Genomic DNA, 24,548 nt, shown 5'->3' with positions numbered 1-24,548 from the left:
TGAAGCGGCAGTTCCGCCTTGTTCATTGGCAGAATCCGAAAAGTCCCTTCCCGACCTGCCCCCACGTGACTGCCCCTCCCTTCCAATCCCGGAAGGCTGCAAGTGGGGAAAACGCCGGCTTGGAGCTCCAGTTTCCCGGTACCTACCTCTCGCGGAGATTGACGGGATTCTGCCAGAAACCAGTCTCTTGTGCACCCACCCTTCTCTGTCTATAAACCTCTGTGGGGGGAGGGAGAAAGGGCTCCCCCACCCCAAAACCATCTCCTTACCTAATTCTGTTCGTCCTCCCAGGACGCTCGCCTCCCCATACCCACCCTTGGATTCTTCCCACCCCCACCCCCGTCACCCCTTCCCTGATTTTCTTCCCCAAGACACCCCGCCCCTGATTCTCCCCCTATGACATCCCCTTCCTAATTCCTCGCCCTATCTCTGATTCTTTCCCTTCCCTCTATAAAGCTCCCGGCTCCGAGTCTCCCCTTACCGTTCTCCCTATTCACCCATCTGTTTCTTTACCTCTCGCTCTCCCATGAGCCTCCCTTTTGCCATTCCCCACCCCCACCCTCCGTTTCCCCCTCCCATTCTTTATGGGCCCTGGTACATCCCACCTCTCCTTCTTTAGGGACCTTCCTCCTCTGGGAACGCTGCAGTTCCATCTCTCCTCCCACCACAGTCTCCCTTGGTCACTTTTTGCAGTGACTCGGCCACTGCTACCCAGCCTTCTGCTCCAAAGCCTCCTTAGATGCTAGGAGCTGCACTAGTTGGGTGACTCCTTTGCTTTCTCCCCTTTGGTGCAGAGCCCCTTTCTGGTTCCTGGATGGGGGCTGGGGACCTCCCTCCTTAGAGGTCTCCCCACATGACTTCTGTGCCAGTGTGTCGATGTCCTTGTGCTTGCTGGAGTGCCTTCCACCAGGGCCCTCCAGAGACCCCCTCAGCCTGGCCCGTCCCCCCAGCCCACCCTATGTCTCTTCTCTAGTGGGGCCCCTGGCCTGACCCCTCCCCTCCTTTCCCCCATGACTCCCTCCTGGAGTGACGCTCCATGCTCCCTCTCCCCAACAGCACAATGGCTACACGGAAGGTCGGGGGATCGAGGGGTCGGCGCCCAGGGACCATGGTGCCTGGGGAGGCGATTGAGACAGACTCGGGGGCATCGTCGTCAGAAGAAGAGGAGCTATACCTGGGCTCAGCTCCGCTCTGCCGGGGTCGCCCCACCGGGCTGCGCGTGGCCGGGGAGGCAGCCGAGACAGACTCAGAGGATGAGGAGGAGCCTGCGACCCTAGTGGCCCACGCAGATCTTCCCCCACTCGTGGTGCTCCGGGGCCCAGAGTGGGCAGCAGAGGAGACTCCCGCAGCCCCTGCGCTCTCATCACGGGCCTCCCTGCTGCAGCACCGGCTGGCTGAGAGCCAGGCCCGCCTGGGCCACGACGTGAGCTCCGCCGTGCGTGGGGTGTACCGGCGGGCCAGCCGCGATGTGGCCGGCCTGGCCACTCGCCTGGCCGCTGCGCAGGCTGTGGGCATGGCGGCAGCACACAGCATCCGCTTGGCCCGAAGTGACCTATGCACCCTGGCTGAGCGCCTGGACATCGTGGCTGGCTGCCGCCTGCTGCCTGACATTAGAGCTCCCGTCGAGCCGGGCCCCAGCCCTCGGGCCTAGGTTCTGGCCAAAGGGCGCTGGGGATTCGGGCTTTGAGGGCGGGGAGCCGGGAGCCGCATCACCAGGGTTCAATAAAGTGTGTTTGCGCAAAGCTGGCTCAGTGTCCTGGGTCTGGGGCATGAGAGGGAGGGACGACCTGCCCGACCTGTTCTAGTCGCCAGGGGGCGCTGTGGCTCTTCTCCGCCGGTTTCCACCACCCATCTGAGCCCTGCTTTTGGCTTACTAGCCCATTTGCGGGGCCACAATATCTGTGGGCCGGAAGCCTCCCATCTCAGAAGGACCTTAGGACCCAGGTGTTCAGGTGACCTCCCTCTGGGTTCTGCAGTCCTGCCAGTTGAAGATGGTGCCCTGGGAGCAGGTGCCAGGGGGCTCTGCCCTGGAAGTGCTGGGTGCCCTCGCCGCAGCCTGGTGGCTCCTGCGGGGGACCTTGTGGCTCGGCCACGTCCTCCTAGTCTATGGGCTGCCCCGGCTTGGCCTGGGCCTTGGGATCTCCCTCAGGAAGCAAGGGGCTTGGGCTGGTATGTGGGGAAGGGAGGGAGGGGAAGGGATGGGGTTTGCACACAGGGCTCAAGGGGCTGCCTCCGAAGAGTCCTGGACCCCACGTGGAGGACGGGATTGGAAGCTGTCATTCTGCTGACTTTGTGACCCCCGGGCAAGTTACTGGTGCACCCTGGGTTCCCCCGGCTGGCCGCCCCAATCCCCAGGGTGACCCCAAGGAGCTCCTCCACTCTCTGGGCCACAGGCGGGTTTTTGGTGGGTGGAAAGGGGGCTGGGCCTGGACGATGACTCCAAAGTCCTTTCAAGCATTCGCTCCCGAGCTTTCTGCTTTCTGAGGCTGCGTGCTGTACGTGGGTGCCCGAGTGGTCGGCATGGCCCCTCGCACCCGTGGGCAGGACGCCATTTCCTCCCCGGGCCCCCCTGGATCGTGCCAGGGCCTTTCCAATTCCTGGTCCAGGGGAGGGGGAGAGTACAGGCTCCCTTCCTGGGGCCTCTAATTTGACGGATCCCCCAGAAGTCCCCACTCCCAGCCTCTGTCCTCCCACAGTGGTCACCGGGGCTACAAGTGGAATCGGCCGAAGCTATGCTCATGAGGTAAGGAGGGTCTGCTCTGAGGTCCCTGGCCGTGGCCCGCCTGTAGGCGGGTTCCATCCACATGTGTGGCCCCCTGCATTTGGCATTTCCCACCTCCGTATGTGTGTCCTGCTCATGTCCTGGCCCCTCGGGCCATACGTTTGCACAGGGATTTCCAAGTAAACATCTAAAAATGTAATGATTAAAGTGTGTGGAGACACCCATTTTTGCACTGGCTTCCTCTGACCTCCCCCATATCGCCCTTTGCCCCATAGGCCTCTGCTTTTTTGGGTGGGTCCCCTGGAACCTCCTGTGGGTGGGGCCAGTGCCCATTCCCTCCGATTCCCCTTTCTCCTGCCACAGCTGGCCCGGAGAGGCCTCAACATCGTACTAGTCAGCAGGGACCTGAACAAGTTACGTCGGGAGGCAGAGGAGATCGGTGAGGGCACGAGAGGCACAGGGCACCCCCGGGGTTGGGCAAGGCGCCATGATGGCATTGGGAACCCGGCCTGGGCAGAACTCCACGTGGCCTCTTTTCTTTAACCCTTCCCTTCTCTCTTAGATACTATTTATTGGTCCCGAGGCAGACGAGCAGGAAGGGCTAGGCAAAGGCAGTTAAGGGACTTGCCCAGGGTCACCCAGCTAAGTGTGAGGCCACATTTGAACCCAGGACCTCCTGGCTCTCCATCCACGGAGCCACAACTTGGCCTCTTACCACTGTGGCTGGGTGACCAGTCCGTGCTATGCCTTCTCCGAGCCTGCCCTCATTTGTAAAACGAGGAGGGGGTCTGGGTGATTCCACGTCCAAAGGGCCCGCGTTTTCCTCTAGAGAGATGCCACGGTCAGGAAACAAGGATCGTCCAGGTGGACTTCAGTGGAGGCCCAGAGATCTACGAGGCCGTCGAGACTGCCCTGGAGGGCCTAGATGTCGGCGTCCTAGGTAGCCCCTCTTCCCTCCCCAGCTCACCCCAGAATCCCCCAGTGACCCCGCTTTCAGGACTCGCTTGCTTTCTTGCAGTCAACAACGTGGGCAGATTTTACCAAAAGACCATGGGGAAGCTCCTGATTTCGGAGAACCTGAGCAAGGTAGGGCAGGGCAGGCTCGTGGCACCCGGGCCCTCCGCTCTCCCCAGCCGCCATCCTCCTCCCTAGCTGCCCGCTGGCGGGGGGGCAGCACATAAGGCGCGCTTTCGGTCTCCCCAGGACTTGACGGACATGCTGAACTGTAACGTGCTGTCGATGCTGCAGGTGAGGCGGGCGGGCGGAAGGGAGGGCTGGAGAGGCGGGCAGAGAGGGCCGGGAGCCGAGCGTCAGGCCTGCCTCTGTCCTCAGATGACCCGCATCGTCCTGCCTCCCATGGTGGCCAGGTGAGGGCCCGTCGCCCCTCGTCCCCTCTGCGCACGGCCCGCGCTCCGCAGCCTTGCACTTCCCTGTCCTCGGTTCCTTCTCGCACGCTGCAGGGGCCGCGGAGTGATCATCAACGTCTCCTCGGAGGCCGGCAAACAGCCATTCCCAGCCCTGGCTCTCTACGGGGCCACCAAGGTAAGTGCGGCCTTCCTCAACCGCCCAGGCCAGACCGGACCTCGAGGAGGGCCGGAGAGCGGAGAGCCCCGGGCTGCCCCAGAGATCCCCCCAAAGCCCTTTTCCTTTTAAACCTTTCCCTTCCGTCTTGGAATCCATACTGGGAATTGGTTCTGAGGCCAAAGAGTGGTCAGGGCTAGGCAATGGGGGTCAAGTGACTGGCCCAGGGTCACGCAGATAGGAAGTGTCTGAGGTCAGATTTGAACCCAGGACCTCCCGTTGCCAGGCCTGGCTCTCCATCCACTGAAGCCCCCTTAAGGTTCCTTTCTGAGAGCCGTGCCCTTCATTCTCATCCGCCCACTCCCCTATAGGCCCAGCACTCATTTCCTTGAAAGCCTTGTGGAGTAACCTGAAGCCAATCCAGGTTTGGGTGCCCTGTTGGCAGCTTGGAGGAGAGGGCCGGGCCGAGGGGCCAACCATAACTTTGAGAAGGATGAACAAGCCAGCCGGACAAGGGTCTTCTGGGGGCAGTTGGGGGAGGAGGGGCATCTGCCACCCCCGGGGCTCCCCAGGTGTGCGTTGGAGGCTGTGGGGAGGAACGGGGCCTCCCCGCCTTGCCTGGGCTCTCCGAGGTCGGGAGCTGCTGTGAGAATTCCCGACACACTCCGCCAGAGAACTCTGGGCCTCTCTTGGCATCGCCAGCTCACCTGAAAGGGCAGGGCACGTGCGGTTACTAGCCGTGCCCCAGGAACACCCGGGCGGCCTTTGCCCCAGGCTCAGGGCCATCGCCTCGGCTTGCAGACGGTCCTGAAAAGGGCCGCGAGTGAAACAGAGGCAACTCGGCCTAGACAGCCTCACCAAATGGAGGCTCCAGCTGGAGAGAGGGGCGGAAGGAGGCCCCAGGCTGAGGAGCGTCTCAGAGGAGGCAGCGAGTCGAGGCAAGCTTTCCAAGTCCAGAAGCTTAGGAACAGGGCGAGGAAGGGAGGGAGACACTCTGGGAGCCTGTGGATTCCTGGAAGGAACTGGGGGATGCTGGGAAAGTCTTGGCAGGTTGGCAGAAGGGGCACATCCGGCGTCTTCACACACGTAGAAGCGGGTCATGCGGAAGAGGCGTTCGCTCCGCTTAGACATAGCCGGCTCTGACATTCTCGGTTCGAAGACCCCCAAACACACCCAGCTCAGACGTTTGGCCCTCTGAGGCCCCTGCGCTCTCCCCATCCAACTTGGCATTCCCTTCTCTGAAGACTCTCCCGCTTTCAGACTTGCTGTGTCCTGAGGCCTCTCATCCCAGATCCTTTCTGTTCCCAGGCCTCTCCCTGGTCTGCTATTCTCTCTTCTAAGCATCCTTCTAGTACTGAGATTTTCTGTCCTTCTATTCTAAGCCCTGACATTCTGTGTTCCAAGGTCCTCAGGCCCTGACTTTGCATGCGCTAAAGCCCCTCCTAGTCTTTGTTTTCCCCTTTGTCAGATTTAGCATAGATGCTTTTTAAAAAACTGTAGAGAAAGAAAATTCACCATTCAAATATAATCATTATTCCTGTTCTTGTATATTGAACTGATGGTATATTTTGGTGACTTTTTATTTTTTAAAATTCATTTATTTATGGCATTCTTTTCTTTTTAAATTCTAAGTTCCAGATTCTATCTCTCCCTCCCAGCCTTCCTCACCCACTGAAAAGGCAAACATTATAATGTCAATTATCCAGTGAAATCATGTAAAACATATTTCCATATTATTTATATTACTCCAAGAAAGCAGGAAGGAAGGAAGGAAGGGAAGAAGGAAGGAAGGAAGGAAGGAAGGAAGGAAGGAAGGAAGGAAGGGAGGAAGGGAGGAAGGAAGGAAGGGAGAGAGAGAAAGAGAAAGAAAGGGAGAAAGAAAGAGAGAAAGAGAAAGGGAGAAAGAAAGAGAAAGAGAGAGAGAGAAAGAGAGAGAGAAAAAAGAAAGAGAGAGAGAAAAAAAGAAAGAAAGAAAGAAAGAAAGAAAGAAAGAAAGAAAGAAAGAAAGAAAGAAAGAAAGAAAGAAAGAAAGAAAGAAAGGAAGGAAGGAAGAAAGGAAGAGAGGAAGGAAGGAAGGAAGGGAGGGAGGAAGGGAGGAAGGAGGGAAGAGAGGAAGGAGGGAAGAGAAGAAGGAGGGAAGGGAAAGAAAGAAAAAGAAAGAAAGAAAGAAAGAAAGTGAAAGAGAGAAAGAGAGAAAAAGAAAGAGAGAGAAAGAAAGAGATAGAGAAAGAAAGAAAAAAGAGAGAGAAAGAAAAAGAAAGAAGAAAGAAAAGAGAGAAAGAGAAAGGAAGGAAAGAAGGAAGGAAGGAAGGAAGGAAGGGAGAGAAAGAAAGGGAGAAAGAAAAAGGTAGAGAGAAAGAAAAAGAAAGAAAGAGAGAGAAAGAAAGAACAAAAAAGAAAGAAAGAAAGAAAGAAGAGAGGAAGGAAGAGAGGAAGGAAGGAAGGGAGAAAAAAGAAAGAGAGAAAGGGAAAGGGAGAAAGAAAGAAAAAGAAAAAGAGAGGAAAGAAAGAGAGAAAGAAAAAAGACAGAAAGAAAAAGGAAGGAAGGAAGGCAGGAAGGAAGGAAGGGAGGGAGGGAGGGAGGGAGAGAAAGAAAGAAAGGAAGGAAGAAAGAGAGAAAGAGAAAGGGAGAAAGAAAGAGAAAGAAAAAGATAGAGAAAGAAAGAAAGAAAAAAGAGAGAGAAAGAAAAAGAAAGAAGAAAGAAAGAAAGAGAAAGGAAGGAAGGAAGGAAGGAAGGAAGGAAGAGAGAAAAAGAGAAAGAAAGGGAGAAAGAAGGAAAGAGAGAAAGAGAAAGGGAGAAAGAAAAGAAAGGAAGGAAGGAAGGAAGGAAGGAAGGAAGGAAGGAAGGAAGGAAGGAAGGAAGGAAGGAAGGAAGGAGAAAAAGAGAGAGAAAGAAAGAAAAAGAGAGAGAAAGAAAGCAAGAAAGGAAGGAAGGAGGTGTGATAGCTATCACAGAGGGAAAGAAAGAAAGAAGAGCGAATTGTACTTTAAGCTGCACTCAGAGTTTGTCAAATATTTCTCTGGAGGTGGATAAAGTTATTTTATTTCATCATGAGTCCTTTGCAATTGTCTTGGATCATTGTGTTGCAATGATCTCCTGTCCTGGTTCTTCTTCCTTCACTTTATATAGGCCCGACCATGCTTTTCTGGAACCATCCCCTTGTCTTTTCTTGCGCCGTCGTGTTCCACTACAACCACATACCGCTCAACTGATGAGATCCATCCCTTCAGTGCTCAATTCTTTGCCACCATAAAAAGAGCTGCTCTAAAGCTTGCCAAACAGAGAGGTCCTTTCCCACCCCACCTTGGGTCACTTTGGAGTGATATTCTGGACCAGAGGATATGCACAGTTTTATAACTCTTTGGATGTAGTTCCAGATTATTCTTCAAAATGGTTGGACCCATCCACTACTTGACCAGCAGCTCACGAATAGATCTCTTTCAAACATTTGTCATTTTAAATAGGTGTGAGGTGGTGCCTCAGAGTTGTTTTCATTTGCCTGCCTCTAATCAATAGTGAAGTGGATTTTTTCAAATGACTACAGATGGCTTTGGGTTCTTCTGAAAACTACCTAGTCCTGTCCTTTGGTGTTGTTCAGTCACATCTGACTCTTCGTGACCTCATCTGGGATTTTCTTGACTAAGACACTAGACTGGTCTGCCATTTCCTTTTCCAGCACACTTTACAGATAAAGAAACTGAGACCAACATGGTTAAGTGACTTGCCCAGGGTCCCATAGCCAGTAAGTGTCTGAGGCCAGATTTGAACTCGGGAAGATGACTCCAGGCCCAGAGCTCTATCCATGGTGCCGTCTGTCCTTTTCACATCCCTTGACTATTTGGGACTCTATCTATTTGACTATATCTATTTGGGAAAATCTAATGTTTTTACAAATTTGATTCAGATCCCTATATATGTTTGAGAAACAAGGCCTTTATCAGAGAAATTTGCTGTAAAATTTTTGATATTATTTCATTGTGGTACTTTTTGGCAAAATGTGGTTTCCTTGCTTCTCTCTTTTAATTAGGTCTATTTTTACTCTTGTTTTGCCTGACTTCATGAATGCAACCTCTGCCTTTTTTTTTGCTTCAGGAGAAACATAATAGATTCTGTTCTTGCCCTATATTTTTGTTTGATTGTGGCCTTTTCATCAGGAACGCTTGGAAGTCTTCAATTTCATTAAATATCCATTTCTCCCCCCCTCCCCCCGCCCCCAAAAGGCTTATACTCCCTTTTTGCTGAGTAGGTTGTTTTTTATTTTACTCCTACCTCTTTTGCCTTCCAGAATATCATATTCCAAGCTCTCCACTCCTTTACTGTGGTAACTGCTAAATCTTATGAGATCCTGATTGCAGCTCTGCAATATTTGAATTCTTTCTTTCTGGCTGTTAGCGATATTTTCTCCTTGACTTAGGAACTCTGAAATTTGACTACAATATTCCTGGGAATTTTTATTTTGAGATCTCCTGCAGGAGGTGATCAACAGATTCTTTCCATTTCTATTTTACCCTCTGTTTCTAGGATCTTCAAGTAGTTTTTTTTTTTTTAATACTTAAGGGGGCAGCTGGGTGGCTCAGTGGATTGAGAGCCAGTCCTAGAGATGGGAAGTCCTAGGTTCAAATCTGGCCTCAGACACTTGCCAGCTGTGTGACCCTGGGCAAGTCACTTGACCCCCATTGCCTCGCCCTGACCACTCTTCTGCCTTGGAGCCAATACACAGTATTGACTATAAGACAGAAGGTGAGGGTTTAAAAAAAAAAAGATATTATTTTCTTCAATATTTTTTGTGCCTTTTACCAAGCTATTGACTCTCTTTACATTATTTTCTTGCATCACTCATTTTCCCCCCAATTTTTTCTCTACCACTCATCTTTTTCTTTAACTCTTCTAGGAATTCTTTCTGGCCTTGGATTCAATGAACATTTTTCTTTGAGGCTTTGCTTGTAGCTATTTTTATATTGTCTGCCTCTGAGTTTGTATCTTGGTCTTCCCTGCCACTGTAACAGATTTTTAGTCTTTTGGGGGGTTATTGTTGTTTGTTCATTCTCCTAGGCTGTTTCTTGACTTTGAACTTTATTTATTTTTAAAAAGCCCTTTCCTTCCCTCTTAGAATAAAAACTATGTATTGGTTCCAAGGCAGAAGAGTGGTAAGGTCTAGGCAATCGGAGTTAAGTGACTGGCCCAGGGTCACCCAGCTAGGAAGTGTCTGAGGCCAGGCTCTTAATCCACTGAGCCACCCTGCGGCCCCTCTTGAACTTTATTTAAAGTTGAGCTCTCCTTACCTTGAGGTGAGGGGTCACTGTCCCAACCTTCAGGCTTTTGGGGGCTAATGTTTTCAGAGCTAGTTCTGGGAATCTACAAGTTTTTGGTGCTTCTAACATGTGATCCAGGGAGGGGAGTGACCGCTGCTCTCCTGGTCAGCGCGCTGGCCTTTACCTAGGAAGGGCTGACTCTTCCTTTTGACTCTGAAATTCTGACCAGATCCCCTGCTCCTCTGCGGGACCCAGAACGGCTCATGGGCCGTAGGGTGGTCAGGGAGTGCCAGCCAAGGGTCTGCCCAGTCGGCGGATCCCCCCGCCCTGTCAAGGCTGAGAGCTACCGAAGCCGCCACCATTGCTGTCATCGCAGCTGCCTCCAAGGCGCACTGCTGGGGCTCCTGCCCCGCTCCAGGGCTGTGGCCACCCCAGGCTTACAGACGGTTCCTGCTGACCTCCTGGGGTGTCTGTGGAGGGGAAATGCCTCCTTCTGGCCTTCTTTCTGCTTTGCTGCTCAAGACTTTGATTTGAGGCATTACTTTCAGCTGTTTGGAGGGGAGCGTTGGGAGAGTCCAGCCTCCACCTTCCTAGTTCTGACGTTCTGTGCTTTAAGGCCCTTCTTATCCCTGACCTGTTCTGCTCCAAAGTGGTGCCCAGCTCTGATCCTTTCAGTTCCGAGCTCTGACCTGGCCCCCCGAGACCGCCCACTCTAGCATATCCTCCGGTTCCACAATTCCTTTGCCTAAAAGCCTTGCTTGTCACTCCAGGAAAAGGGAAATGGGTCCTGGGAGGGAAGGAAGCTGGAACGCATGGCTAGGCTTGTCCCAAGGCTCCAAGCTTTGGGGGATTCAGAGAAGGCAGATTCCTAGAATCTGTGATTTAAGAGAAGGTGAGCCCAGAAGCAGCAGCCTATTATTCCCGGAGAGCCAGCAGGAACTCAACGAGGCCAGGTCTTGCCAAAATAACCTTTATTTCCTTTTTGGGTTGGTGATCATGTTCATTCGTTTCAGTCATTTCCAACTGTTTGTGACCCCATCTGGGGTTTTCTTGGCAAAGATACTAGAGTGGCTTTGCTGTTTCCTTTGCCAGCTCGTTTTATAGAAGACAAAACTGAAGCGGAGTTAAGTGACTTGCCCAGAGTCACACAGCTAATCTGTGACTGAGGTCAGATTTGAATTCAGTTCTTTCTGATTCCAAGCCTGGTACTTTGTCCACTGAGGGTATTCAATTGTTCTGTCAATAGATTGGATGGATAGATGGATGGATGAATGGATGGATGAAAGGATGGATGGGTGACTAGATAGATGGAAGGATGGATGGATGGAAGGAAGGATGGATAGAAGGAAGGATGGATGGATGGAAGGAAGGATGGATAGAAGGAAGGATGGATAGATGAATGGATGGATGGGTGGATGGATGGCTGAATGGATGGAAGGATGGATGGGTTGAAGGAAGGATGGATGGAAGGAAGGATGGATAGATGGATGGAAGGAAGGATGGATAGATGGATGGATGGTTGGATGGATGGATGGTTGAATGGATGGAAGGATGGATGGGTTGAAGGAAGGATGGATGGATGGAAGGAAGGATGGATAGATGGATAGATAGATGGAAGGATGGATGGATGGATGGATGGAGAGATACATGGAAGGATGGTAGGATAGATGGATGGATGGAAGGAAGGATGGATGGATGGATGGATGAAAGGAGGACTCATTTCAAATGCAGCCTCGCAGTCTTATTGACCGTGTGACCCTGGGCGAATCACTTCATCTCCATCTTGCTGGGTTTCCTCATCTGTAAAATGGGCCTAATAATAGATCTTCCTCCAAGGGTTGTCTTCAGGATCCAATGAGATGGTAAAGTGTTTGGCACTGTGCCTGACACACAGTAGGTGTGACATAAATGGGCCAGAATCAGAGCGAAGTACTTATGGCTTGATGGCCGCTTGGAGGGGGCCTTGCCTCGTGCCTGTTATCCTCCATTTGGATAGAGGCCCCCGATGAAATGTTGCTATAAACATATGGTTGGCCCAAAGCTGGGAGGGGCAGGAAAGGAGGCCCGGATTTGTCTGGGCGAGCTCTGGGTGCCACGTTAAACACCCTACAAATATGATCCCGATTCATCTCTCACCACAAGCTCAGAGATGGGTCTCTCAGGACGCCTATTTTACAGATGAGGAAACTGAGGCAGGCAGCGGGGAGGTTTCCCTGCCTCCAGGCTGGTTCTCTCTCAGCCAGTGCCCCCTTCATGACACTGGATGGGGGCAGGGAAGGGGGCAGTGGGGAGCTGGTCTTGGCAGGCGGGAGCGCTGGGTGGAGTCCAAGAAGATGAAGCCCGGAGATGAATGAGGGGCCTGGGTGATCTGGAAGGGCTTCCTGGAAGGGAGAACCCTGACCTGGGCTTTGAATGACACAGGAAATGCTCAGGGGCGGATGAAAAATTCCTCCTTCTTGGAATCCTTCCCGAAGGAGAGGCTCATCAGAGGCTGAGCCCTGGTTTGGGGGGATGCCAGCAAGCTGGAGAAGGTGCTGAGGGGAGCTGAGGGGACGCCGGATGCTCTCAGACAGGCGCCTCCCAAACCCTTCCAGCAGCACCGCCGTCGACTCCTTTTGGCTTCACCCCTCCTAGCTGTGTGACCCTGGGTGAGTCCCCTAACCCTGGTCACCCTGCTCTTCCTGGCCTTCTGTCTTAGAGCCAACACTGAGACAGGAAGGAAGGATTGTTGTTCTTCTAAAAGTCATCGCCTCCAGGAAGCCTTCTCTGACTAGCCCCTGCCCCAGACCAGCACTTCCCCAGTCAGTGAGCTGGAATTTAGTACAAACACTCAGAGGTTGGTCAAGTGCTTCCCACAGATCCCCAGAATCCTCCTAACAGTCTTGCCAGGTAGGGGCTCTTAGTGCGCCCATTTTACAGATGTGGAATTGGAGGCAGAGGTTCAGGGACTTACCCAGAGTCACACTGCCAGCGCGTGACTAAGGCCCCTATAGGAGCTCAGATTCCTTGGAAGCCAAGTCCTGCCTACTCCCGGTGCCAGCCAGCGGTATCCTGGGAAGTCACAGGTTTCTGGATGGAATGGAAGCTCCTTGTTTCTTTTTAATAAAATATTTAAATAGAATTTTAATATAAAAGTATTAACATTATAATAATAGTTATTAATATATAATCATGATATCTACATAGAATACAAGTTATTAATATTAGCCATATAATAGCATATAATTATAGTACAAGAAATACAATCACTGATATTACTTATTATATATTGTTTATATTATAATTAATATTATATAGTAATATTATGATAATACACAATAATCATAAGAACTATTAGCCATAACATTCAGGTTAATTATATGATAAATGACAACCATACGTGTTACTATGGTTACTATGAACACAATCATAAGCATACATCACAGGAATATTATTCTGAGCCATTAGAGCATGCCTAATAATTCTGTTATAACGGGGCATCCCGTCATTATTATTATATTAAGGAGATATTGCATAATAAGCTGATTCTTGGTCCTAATTCCATTAATTGCGTGCATAATTATATCACAACAAACATCATCAATGATAAATGCAATGTAGTTGATGGCGCCCATTATGGAGTTCCCATCGATGCAATTAGCGCTGGTTCTATGTGATTCTGGTCACATGTATGATGGGGAGGAACTATGGGTAATCACGTGACTACTAATGACGTCGGGATGCATCCATAATCAATATATTTGCTCCCCAAGTTCTGGGCTCCGCCTTGAGCGATGGGCTGGTAGTCACACAGCAGACACAGGAAGGAAGGAAAGTGAAACCCGACAGGCCCGAGGGGCCCAGAGTGGCAGCTCCCTGAGGCCCAATCTGCCCCATGCGAGGGTGGTGGGTGGAAGGTGTGAAGAGGCCTTAGAGACGGGAGGTCCTGGGTTCAAATGTGGCCTGGGACACTTCCTAGCTGGGTGACCCTGGGCAAGTCACTTCACCCCTTTGCCCAGCCCTCTTCTGCTCTGGAACTGTTACACAGGATTGATTCTAAGAGGGAAGGGAAGGGGACGGCTCTCCCCTCGGAGCCTGGGCCCGAGGCTGAGCTCTAAGAGGGGGTTTCCCAGGAGTTCTTTGGAGGAGAGCGTCCAGGGGGTGGGGATGGCCGCTCTCCCAAGGGGTCAGCCCGGGAGGCCAGTGTGGCCTGAGATCCTCTTCCCTGCTCAGCCTGGGGCCGCCTCTTCCTGCAGGCCTTCATGAACTGCTTCTCCCAGGCTCTGGCGGCAGAATATCAGACTTCGGGAGTCACCGTGCAGGTGCGGCCAGCGGGTTGGTGGGGCTGGCGGGGGAGGCCCCGGGGTGGCGAGGACTGAGATGAGTGGCCTGCTTCGTCTTCCAGACTATCACCCCTCTGGCCATCTCCTCCAACATGTGTGACGTCCCCCCCAGGAGATTCCTGATCAAGTCGTCTGACGACTTTGTCCGGGAGGCCTTGGACACCGTGGGCGTCTGGGACTACACCTCGGGGTGCCTCCTGCACTTTGTCCAGGTGAGTGACTCGGGGCTGCCGGGATCCAGACCGTCATGGCTCTGCCCTCGAGCCTCAGATGGCTCTGGGAAAGCAAGTGCTGTTATTGGTTCCATTTTCCAGTTGGGGAAAGTGAGGCCGGCGGCGGCGGTTAAATGACTTGGCCAGAGTCACCCGGCTCGTCAGTGTCGGAGGCTGGAGCCTCTCTGCCCTGCCTGGCCCTCCCCATTAGGGCAGGGACCTCTGCTTTTTGGATGGACGGGCAGGAAAAATGGAGGCAGCTTGGGGGGGGGGGGCGGAGGAGCCTCAGGGGGCGTTTCAGGCCCAGCGTGTCACACCCCATGGGGCGGAGAACCAGCCGGGCCTTGCCGCGGGCCTGTCTTCGAAGGGACGCGGGGCCATGGAGGAAGGCTTCGTGAAATGAAGAAACCGCCCCACTCAGGCCGCCTCCTGGCCGCCCCTCTCCCCCCTTTTGCAGAGCTTGCTGCTGCAGCCCATCTGCGCTCACTACCTCTTTCTGATCAAAGCCGCCTCGTTCTGGAGGGCTCGGCTGGCGCCCCTCCGCCGGGCATGCGGAAGAGCCTGAAGAAGCCCGGAGCGGGGGGCGGGGCCAGCTGTGATGGGGGAGGGGCGCCGGTGGGCTTAAAAGGCGAGAAGCTGGCGGGCTCGTCCCCGCCTCCGGTGCGCGGCCACTGCTCGCTCTAATAAAGGGTTAATGCCATTCCCATCTCCGGCTTGTCAACGACCGGACGGCCGAGCGCCTCCCCGCCCCCACCCCACCCCACCCCCGCTTGGTGTGAAGCCACAGCCACGCGGCCTTGTCCGAGGGGACCTCCAGAGGGCCGAGGGGAGGCAGGAGGCGCGCCCTCCCCCGCGGTCCTGGGTTCAAAGTCGGCCTTTGCACCCTCTCTGTCCCAGCGTGGCCAGCAGCCCAAGGCCGCTCCCTGGGAACGAGCAGAGGCCCCGGAGCGGGGAGGGTGGCTCCCAGAGGGCAGCATTCGGCCCTCACCCTTGGCTGCCTTTCGCTGGCTCCCCTCCCCCTCCCCTGGAGGAAGAAAAACAAAGAAACAAATCAAATTCCTGTCTCCGCGCTGGGCCTCTGGGGACCCAGGAGGGAGCCGCCAATCCCAGAAGTGTCAGGCCGGAAGGGGCCGCAGAGGTCACCTTGTCCAAGAGCCTCTTGCTGGCCGGGAACCCGAGGCCGAGCTAGCCGGGCGTCACCCCAAAAGCCGCAGCTCCCCAGCTCCCCAGGGCCCACTGAACCCGGCGCCCCGCAAGGTCAGCCCAGGAAGGCTTCTCGGAAGCGGCGGAAGGATGTGTGTGTGTGGGGGGGGATTAAATCCCTTTATGGGAAGAGCTCTGAGCTCCGAGTTCAAATCCTATTCTCTGCGACCTCGGGTCAGCCTCCTGGAACCCTGTTTTGCCCATCTGTCAAAAGGGGTTCCGTGTCTTCGGGTCCATCCTGCAGCCTCAGAGCTTCTCAAACCCTGGAGACGGAGGGGCCCCCCTCGTTTCCTCTATCCTTCTTCAGGTACCACCGAGGCTGGGGGGCGGACCTTCTCTCTCTTGCAGGGGGTTCTGGTCTGGGCTCCCCGCCCTCGGCGCCTCCCCAGGCAGGACTCGGCCACTTGTTAAATAGAAATCTTTATTTTATAATCATACATTCTTTATTACACGAGGAGCCGCCCCAGAAGACATTTAGAGGGAAGAGGGATGGAGGGGGGGTGGGCAGCCTCCCTTATTTCTGTGGGACCCCAGCTCCCCGCATGACCTTGGGCAAGTCCCTTCCTCCACTGGGGAGCCATAAAACGGGGATGAAACTACTAAATGAACTAAGCCTCTTCCCACCGGGACAGTCTAGGCTCGTGGTCCGATGCCTGGCACACAGTGGGCGCCTAATAAATGCGGATGGGCTGATTGATCGATTCTTGCTCTACAGCCTAGCTTCCTTTTCGGTCTGGAGGTCCCTCCCAGCGCCAACACTCTGTCCTGGCGCCGACGTTCCGGGTTCTAGAGCTTCTCCCAGTCCCGATCCTGGGCTTCTGGGCCCTTCTGGTCCGAGGCCTCTCCCGGCTCTGACACCCCCTGGTCTAGGACCCGGTTTGCAAGCCGGGCCAGAACCCTCCCCGGCCGCAGCAGAGGTGGGGACAGAGCAGACTGGCAGCATCGCAGGGCGGGTTCTAGGCGTCCTGGTCCCTCAGGGCTGGGCCCGGGGCCGCGCCGGGGATCGGGGCCGCGGTCGGGGCAGGCACGCCAGATGGGGCCTGGCCAGTCGGTCGAGGGGCAGTCGGGCAAGTGGGAGGGGGAGGCCCAGGCAGAAAGGGGGCCGAGGGACGGGAATGTCGGCGAAAAAGGCTCGGTCCCTGGGCGGGGCGGGGGCCCCTTCCGCGCTCTGCTCCAGGTCCCGCGCCACGGCCAGGATCTCGTGGCGGGCCGCCGCGCTCCGAAGTCCCCGGACATCCAAGAGGGCGGCCACGTGCTTCCGCCTAGGGCCAGAGGAGGGCGTCGGTGGGCCGGAGTGCCCTCCACGCTCCCCACACCGCCCCCAGCCTGCTCTAGAACCACCCTCGTCCCCCGATCTGGAGCCCATCAAAGCCCTCGCCGGGCCCCAAGGCCAGAGCCAGGGCCCTCGGCTTCCCTCCTCCCTCGCACCTTTAGCCCCCCAACGCAGACCTGGGACCCGAGCTCTGATCGGCCCCAGAAAGGGCCCCCCTTGGGCCAAATGGGGGGCCAGCCCAGGCCTTGATCCAGCCCCGTTTCCTGGGTCCGGACTCAGCTCTGTGCGTGTGCCCGTGTCCTGAGCCCTGCGGCCCTTCCCGCCTCCTCTTCCTCTCCCTCCTCCTTCCCCCCTCCACCTCCAGGCCCTTCCTGTGGCCTCCTGTTTGCCTCCCCTGTGCCCACGGCGCGGCCCCGTGAGCGGGAGGAAAATAATAATAATGCCCGGCCGGCAGGGCAGGAAACGGCCGTCAGACACGCTCACTCCACCCCCGGGGGCAGGAAACAGGGGAAAGCTGAGCCAAAGCCCCAGAAGGCCAGGCAGCCGGGCCGAGCTGGCGGGGGCCCAGGGCACCTCGGGGAGGAAGCAGGCCGGCCCTGGGTTCCAGTGGCAGCCCCCCACCCCCCCTCCCCTCACCTGATGTCCGGGTAGTCCCGCACCAAGACCCCAACTTCCACCTGGATGCTCGGCGTGTCCTCCAGATGCAGCACCTCGGCCAGATGTGGCACCACAGCATCCAGCCAGGAGGCCTGAGACTCCTGGGGGCGGCAGAGCAGCCCCTGAGCCCCGGATCCCAGGGACATCCAGGCCTGCCTCTAAGGCTCCCCCCCGAAGAAGGGGGACTCTGGGCACAGAGCAAGGGAGCTCGAACCCATTTCAAGCCATCTTTGTCTTCTGGCTGATCAGGGCCAAGTATTGGCTCCAAGGCAGAAGAGCGGCAAGGGCTAGGCCATGGGGGTGAAGTGACTTGCCCAGGGTCACCCAGCTAGGAAGTGTCTGAGGACAGATTTGAACCCAGGACCTCCCATCTCTAGGCCTGGCTCTCTAACCACTGAGCCAGCCAGCTGCCCCCAAGGGGCTCGCATTCTAAGATCCCAATAGGTTAGAATCCACGTCTGAATGTCCCAGTTAGAGGCATCCTTGATGGTCCTCTAAACCAGCCCGCCTGGGGTAGGACAGGGTTCAAACAAGGGGGACCCCCGAACCTCCCCAGCAGCCCATTCCACCTGGGTCTGAGGTTCCAAAATTCTCAGAGTCCGGAAGATGCACGTTCTGTGCAGGGCCCAAGAAGAGGCTACAAATCCCGGGTTCTGGGGCCCCCAGGCCGTTTCCCAGCACTCACCAGGCGTCTGAAGAGTCTCTGGAGCTGGGCAGCCTCATCCCTCAGCCTCCCGGCCACACGGCTCCTGGAGCGGGCTGACCGGCATCGAAGACGTCCCCGCAGCAAGGGCCGCACGTATTCCACCAGGGCCCTTCGGTGCAGCTCCCCCACCAGGGCCTAGGCGCGAGTCAGAGGGAGATGCCGGGAGGCGGGGAGGAGAGAGAGACCGTCAGGATGGAAGAGGGGAAAGATGGAGGGGACACGGGAGGGTCCAGGAAGGGGATGTAGAGGGGCGCAGAGTGAGACAGAGACAGGCAGAGAGACAGAGACAGAGTGAGGGAGACAGAGAGACAGAGAGAGAGAGACAGAGAGAGAGGAAGAGAGAGACAGAGAGAGTGAGAGAGACAGAGAGAGACAGAGAGGGACAGAGAGAGACAGGGAGGGAGAGAGACAGAGAGAGAGAGAGACAGAGACAGACAGAGACAGAGACAGACAGAGAGGGAGAGACAGAGAGAGACAGAGACAGAGTGAGAGAGACAGAGAGAGGGAGAGACAGAGAGAGAGACAGAGAGAGACACAGAGAGGGAGACAGAGACAGAGAGAGGAAGAGAGAGAGACAGACAGAGACAGAGTGAGAGAGACAGAGAGAGGGAGAGACAGAGAGAGAGACAGACAGAGACAGAGACAGAGTGAGAGAGACAGAGAGAGGGAGAGAGACAGAGAGAGAGACAGAGAGACACAGAGAGACACAGAGAGGGAGAGAGACAGAGAGACAGAGAGGAAGAGAGAGAGACACAGAGAGAGACAGACAGACAGACAGAGACAGAGAGAGACACAGAGAGGGAGACAGAGACAGAGACAGAGAGAGGAAGAGAGAGAGACAGACAGAGAGACAGAGAGAGTGAGAGAGACAGAGAGAGACAGAGAGGGACAGAGAGAGACAGAGAGAGGGAGACAGAGACAGAGACAGAGAGAGGAAGAGAGAGAGAGACAGAGAGGGAGAGAGAGAGACAGAGAGAGAGACAGAGAGAGAGAGAGACAGAGAGAGGAAGAGAGAGACAGAGAGACAGAGAGAGTGAGAGAGACAGAGAGAGACAGAGAGGGACAGAGAGAGACAGAGAGAGGGAGACAGAGACAGAGACAGAGAGAGGAAGAGAGAGAGAGACAGAGAGGGAGAGAGAGAGACAGAGAGACAGAGAGAGAGAGACAGAGAGACAGAGAGAGGGAGAGAGAGAGACAGAGAGGGAGAGACAGACAGACAGAGAGAGACAGAGACAGACAGAGACAGACAGAGAGACAGACAGAGACAGAGACAGAGACAGAGGGAGACAGAGAGGCTGGGGCTTGGGGAAGGACAAAGGAGCAGGGATGGAGGCCGGCAGCCCCCTTCCCTCTCCCTAAAGGACGCCCTCCTTTCCACCTGTGGGCGTGCCCTCTGCTACCTGGTAAGGCTGGTCGTGCATTCTTCGCAGGGCCAGGGCCTGAGCCCCCAGGGTCCCCACGATGCCATCCAGGGCCTCGGAGCTGGTTAGCCATTTCCGCCGCATCAGTTTGGAGAAGTGGGGCTGGTTGGTGGGGAGAAAGGAGAGGCTGTCAGAGGCCGCAAGACCCCCGCCTCCCCAGAGGCCACTGAGCCCGCCTTCATGCCGGGAGCCCTCCAGGGTGGGGAGCACAGGGAGGCCCAGAGCAGCACCTAATCAATGTCCCGCCATTCCCCAGAGGCCCAGACACAAGCACGTGCCACGTCACATGTGGCCCCCTCCCCGGGTGACCACAGGTCCGGCGACCACAGGCCAAGGCAGCTGGGGGGGCCTTAGACCCAGCCCCCCCCCCAGTGGAGCCAGCTGTCCCTGCCTCAAACCCTGTCTCAGTCCAATCCTCTGAGGCCTCGGCCTAGGCCTAGCCCAGCTCTTGTCACAGACCCCCACTTCCTGGTCCCTTTGGGAAGGGCCCAGATGCTCCGGGGACCCACCTGCAGCTCCTGGAAGAGCAGGTCGGCCAGGACCCGGTGGCAGAGGCGGGTAACTCGGTCCAGAGCGTTGGCGGCAGCCTCTCGAGCTGGCTCACTCTCCGGGGGCCCCACCCGGGCCAGACGCTCAGCCAGGGCCCTGCGGGGGGGGGGGGGGGGGACGACCCGGATCACCATCAGCTGGCCTGGGGCCCAACTGGCTCACCCCACACCAGGGAGGGCAGGGGCGACCGGGGGAGGGTCGGTTTCTGTCTGGGGTGACGGGTGGGGGCATGGCTGTGGGCTGTCTGTGAGAAGCCTCTCTGATGGGGGTGGGGGAACGTCTCTGCCTCTTGGAGGGATCCCCCTATATCTCTGGGTAGTCTTCCTCCCTCCCCTCCCTTCCTCCCTTCCTCCCTCCCTCCCTCCCTTCCTCCCTTTCTTTCTTTCTTTCTTTCTTTCTTTCTTTCTTTCTTTCTTTCTTTCTTTCTTTCTTTCTTTCTTTCTTTCTTTCTTTCTTTCTTTCTTTCTTTCTTTCTTTCTTTCTTTTCTCTCTTTCTTTCTTTCTCTCTTTTTCTTTCTCTTTCTTTTTTCTCTCTTTCTTTTTCTCTTTTTTTCTCTGTCTTTCTAATCTTTCTTTCCTTCCTTCCTTCATTTTTTCTTTTTAAACCCTTTACCTTCTCCTTAGAATCTATACTAACTATCAGTTCCAAGGCAGAACAGTAAGGGCTAGGCAATGGAGGTCCAGTGACTTGCTCAGGGTCACCCAGTTAGGAAGTGTCAGAGGCCAGATTTGAACCCAGGACCTCCCGCCTCTAGGCCTGGCATTTTCTGGAGAGTCTTTCTAGTGGCATTTCCCGTGGTCTCTGGAGTTATCTTTGCCTCTCTGAGGGTGCCACTCTCTCTGGAGGGGGAGATCTCCACGAAGTCTATGCCTTTTTTTAATCTATGTCTCAAGTGGTATCTCTGTGTCTCTGGGAAGGATTTTCTCTTGGGGCCCAGATGGGAGTTCCTTTTCGTGTGTCCCCAGGAAGCACAGAGGGGCCCCCTCTGTGGCCCTTTCCCAGAGGGCTGACGTTGGAGGAGGAATGAGAGGACCTCAGAACACCCAGGAGAAAAGCAGCTGCAGAACTGGGCCAACTCAGCAAGGGGAGGCAGAGAAGCTTAGCTGGTCGGGGAGCCTCCCCCGAGCCCCTCTCGAGGGTCTGGCTTACCGGAGAGGGGGACCACAGTTCACCAGGGTAATTGTCCGGCTGATATAGCTGTCAGGCGGCAGCTCCCGGACGCTTGGGTTCTCATGGAAGCGCTCTACCCGCTGCTGGAAGCTGAAAGTTCAAGAGAGGTTAAGGAGAGGCCAGGTCAGATGTCCCTTTGCAGCCTAACTCCTTTCTGACCAGGCTGAGCTCACCTCCTCCAGAAAGCCCTCCAGGATTCACTGACCCTCCTGTCTTATCTCTTTCTCACCTCCCACTTACTTCTCGGCTCCCTGGTAATCTGGTTTCCATCTTTACCACCTGACTGAAACCGCCCTCTTCAGGGTACCAGGATCTTCTGATTGCTAAATCCAGGGGCCTTTCCTCCCTCCTCCTCCTCCTCAACTGCGCGCCTTTGGCCCAGTCCAAACCCCTCTCCCCCAGTCCTCCTTCCTCTGGGGCTCCCTTCTGGTTCTCCTTTGGCCTGACCCCTGGCTGGTTCCTCCCCGTGGGCAGGGGGCCTCCGGGGCTCTGACCCGGGTCCTCTCTAGACAATTGCCCCAGGGCCAGGGTTCCAGGATCCTCTCCCGGCCCAGACGTCTGCCACATCCAGCCCACGTTTGCCGTGCCGGGCATCTCCCCGTGGATGGCCCACGAGCCCACTTTGCACCTCCAAAGCTCCCGATTCTCTCAGGCCTGCCTCCATCTTTCTGGCTGCCCCGGGCTGTAAGCTCCATCAGCCAGCCTCGCGATTCTCCCTATTCCTAGCGTCCGGCCGCCCGGCCTCCCTTCTGATCTCCCCGGTGCCAGGCAACTCGCCTGCCCGAGCAATACTCTTAAAGGCCACGCCTGACTGTCACTGCTCAGCAGCCTTCTGTGGCTCTCTATTGCCCAACCACCAAACACCACAACCCAGCGGAACTGCTTGTCAGGAAGTTTGTGCGTCAAAGAAGAAAAGGAAGATCAAAGTGCCCAGAAAAGAAAGATCGGCGTCCTCGACTTGGGCTTCCGGCTGGGCCTCTCGGGCCCTCTTCCACGCTGGCTCTTCCCACTCTCCCCCACGCCGGGGCTGCCCCCTTCAGAGCCTCCTCCTAGCACAGACCTTTCCCTCGGCCAGTCTCTCTCCCTCCTCAAGTGACTCGGAAATGACATCCTCGACCGCCAGCTCGCAGAGTGGAGACCGCCTGCGGGGAGGACCTGCACCCTGCGGCCCTTCGCAGGCTCCTCCCCATCCTGCCAGCTTCCCAGGAAGACACACGCCTTCCATCTGCTCGGGACACGGCTTGTACGGCTCCCGGACTCTAAGAGAGCTTCAGCTTCCCTGCCCCGCACAGACCCTTGGCAACACTTACTGCCTGACGCGCTGAAACTTTGTTTCCTCGTTCAGTCATTTTTTCAGTCCTGTCTGACACTTTGTGACTCCATTTGGGTTTGGGGTTTGGGGGCAAATATACTGGAGTGGCTTAGCCATTGCCTTCTCCGGTTCATTTGACAGATGAGGAAACTGAGACCAGTGGGGTGAAGTGACTAGTCCAAGGTCACACAGTGAGTGAGAGTCTGAGGTCACATTGGAACTCAGGTCTTCCTGACTCGGAGGCATTGTGCCATCTAACTGCCCCTGTACTGACTGAAATAGCAGGAGCTTAATCAATGCTGGGATGAATTGAATCATAGAGTAAGTTGTTGATAGGAGATGATCTGTGTCCTGGGGAGGGTACGGAGCTGAGCCTGGGGGGGTCCAAAGGCTCAAATAGTCTCTGCCCTCAAGGAGCTTCCATGCTTTTGGAGGAAATAGTATTTGCACTTTAGTCAATCCCTCCACACTCACTTCTTTCTTTCTTTCTTTCTTTCTTTCTTTCTTTCTTTCTTTCTTTCTTTCTTTCTTTCTTTCTTTCTTTCTTTCTTTCTTTCTTTCTTTCTTTCTTTCTTTCTTTCTTTCTTTCTTTCTTTCTTTCTTTCTTTCTTTCTTTCTTTCTTTCCTTTCTCCCTTTCTCTTTCTCTCTTTCCTTCTTTCTCCCTTTCTTTCTCTTTCTCTCCCTCCCTTCCTTCCTTCCTTCCTTCCTTCCTTCCTTTCTTCCTTCCTTCCTTCCTTCCTTCCTTCCTTCCTTCCTTCCTTCCTTCCTTCCTTCCTTCCTTCCTTCCTTCCTTTCTCTTTCTTTCTTTCTTCTTTCTTTTTCTTTCTCTCTCTTTTTTCTTTCTTTCTTTCTCTATCTTTTTCTTTCTTTATTTCTCCCTTTCTCTTTCTCTTTCTTTCTTTCTCTCCCTTCCTTCCTTCCTTCCTTCCTTCCTTCCTTCCTTCCTTCCTTCCTTCCTTCCTTCCTTTTTCTTTCTTTCTTTCTTTCTTTCTTTCTTTCTTTCTTTCTTTCTTTCTTTCTTTCTTTCTTTCTTTCTTTCTTTCTTCTTCTTCCTTCCTTCCTTCCTTCCTTCCTTCCTTCCTTCCTTCCTTCCTTCCTTCCTTCCTTCCTTCCTTCCTTCCTTCCTTCCTTCCTTCCTTCCTTCCTCTCTTCCTTCCTTCCTCTCTCTCTCAGCCAGTAAAGCAATTGTTAAGTGATTTGCCCAAGATCATCACACAGCTAACATGTGTCTGAGGTCAAACTTGAACCCAGGACATCCGGTTCTCTAACCACTTCGCCACCTAGCCACCCAACTTGGGCTTCCTCTAATCTGGCGGGGGGGGGGGCAATCCCCCAAAGGTAGAGGGGTGCTTCTTCCTTCTCCTGCTGACCCCAGGCCACACATGCCATACCTCTGCAGGAATTCGGCCAGTCCTCCCAGGCAGCAGTGTGCCATCCGTTCCCCAAATTCCTGGCTGATGCGAGGGGCCTGGTCTGTGTGCTCCTCCAGCAGCTGTGGGACAGACAAGGAGAAGTGAGAGCCCTTTCCTCCCTTGCAGCGCTGTCGGGACCCGAGAGATATTTCCTCCTTGTCTTCCCCACAACCCCAGAGAACCCTAGAGATTTTGAATTTGAAATCTTTAAAATTGTAGAACTTTGGATGTGTAGAATTTTAATTCTTAGAATTTAGATTTTAGAGTTAGATTTAGAATTTAGATTAAATCAGAAATTTAATTCTTGCCATTACAGGATCTTGGACTTGGATTATAACATCTTAGATTGGAAAATGATTTTGTTTTAGAGTGATAAACTATCAGATGAACTATAGCTAATGCTTACCTGGGGCTTTAAGCAGTGACAGGCACTATTCATGTGCTATTACATTTAATCCTCAAAGCAGCCTGGGGAAGTAGGTACTATTATTATCTCCATTTTACATATGAGGAAACTGAGGCAGGCAGAAATGAGGTGACTTGCTTAGAGCCACACAGCTAATAAATGTCTGATTCTTTTTTTTTTAAACCCTTACCTTCCTTCTTGGAGTCAATACTGTGTATTGGTTCCAAGGCAGAAGAGTGGTAAGGGCTAGGCCATGGGGGTCAAGTGACTTGCCCAGGGTCACACAGCTGGGAAGTGTCTGAGGCCAGATTTAAACCTAGAACCTCCCTGAAGTCTGATTCTAAATTTGAACTCAGGACTTCTTGACTCTAGGTTCATCCAGGACTCTATCCACTATGTTACCTAG

The 24,548-nt window shown here is 54.5% G+C and overlaps 3 protein-coding genes across 5 annotated transcripts in view; 2 read left to right on the top strand and 1 right to left on the bottom strand.

The window, feature by feature from the left end:
• The first annotated feature begins 2 nt into the window (after positions 1–2).
• Positions 3–1,742, top strand: BLOC1S3 (biogenesis of lysosomal organelles complex 1 subunit 3). Its single transcript, XM_056796364.1, has 2 exons — positions 3–138; positions 1,057–1,742. The coding sequence occupies exon 2, from the start codon at positions 1,061–1,063 to the stop codon at positions 1,649–1,651; it is 591 nt and encodes a 196-aa protein (XP_056652342.1). The 5' UTR covers positions 3–138; positions 1,057–1,060; the 3' UTR covers positions 1,652–1,742.
• Positions 1,743–1,861: 119 nt separating this feature from the next.
• On the top strand, positions 1,862–14,731 carry LOC103102202 (very-long-chain 3-oxoacyl-CoA reductase-like). Its single transcript, XM_056796363.1, has 11 exons — positions 1,862–2,169; positions 2,697–2,743; positions 3,086–3,161; positions 3,552–3,662; positions 3,741–3,808; positions 3,926–3,970; positions 4,055–4,089; positions 4,183–4,264; positions 13,733–13,798; positions 13,882–14,031; positions 14,489–14,731. Exons 1-11 carry the CDS (start codon positions 1,992–1,994, stop codon positions 14,594–14,596), a joined length of 966 nt encoding a protein of 321 aa, XP_056652341.1. The 5' UTR covers positions 1,862–1,991; the 3' UTR covers positions 14,597–14,731.
• A 907-nt stretch (positions 14,732–15,638) lies between these two features.
• Positions 15,639–24,548, bottom strand: part of EXOC3L2 (exocyst complex component 3 like 2) — a 29,399-nt gene continuing 20,489 nt past the window's right edge. For all 3 annotated transcript variants that reach the window (XM_056796354.1, XM_056796353.1, XM_056796355.1), the window contains 7 exons: positions 23,716–23,816; positions 20,991–21,101; positions 19,801–19,936; positions 19,271–19,393; positions 17,850–18,005; positions 17,144–17,265; positions 15,639–16,496 (listed from right to left, as the gene is read on the bottom strand). In XM_056796354.1, the coding sequence (XP_056652332.1) occupies positions 16,208–16,496; positions 17,144–17,265; positions 17,850–18,005; positions 19,271–19,393; positions 19,801–19,936; positions 20,991–21,101; positions 23,716–23,816 (1,038 nt within the window). In that variant the 3' untranslated portion in view covers positions 15,639–16,207. The remainder of the gene's footprint in view (positions 16,497–17,143; positions 17,266–17,849; positions 18,006–19,270; positions 19,394–19,800; positions 19,937–20,990; positions 21,102–23,715; positions 23,817–24,548) is intronic.

Source organism: Monodelphis domestica, chromosome 4 (assembly GCF_027887165.1).
Source record: "Monodelphis domestica isolate mMonDom1 chromosome 4, mMonDom1.pri, whole genome shotgun sequence".
Taxonomy (NCBI): domain Eukaryota; kingdom Metazoa; phylum Chordata; class Mammalia; order Didelphimorphia; family Didelphidae; genus Monodelphis; species Monodelphis domestica.
Note: the sequence above shows the minus strand (reverse complement) of the source record. Positions and strands in the feature narration are given on the sequence as shown.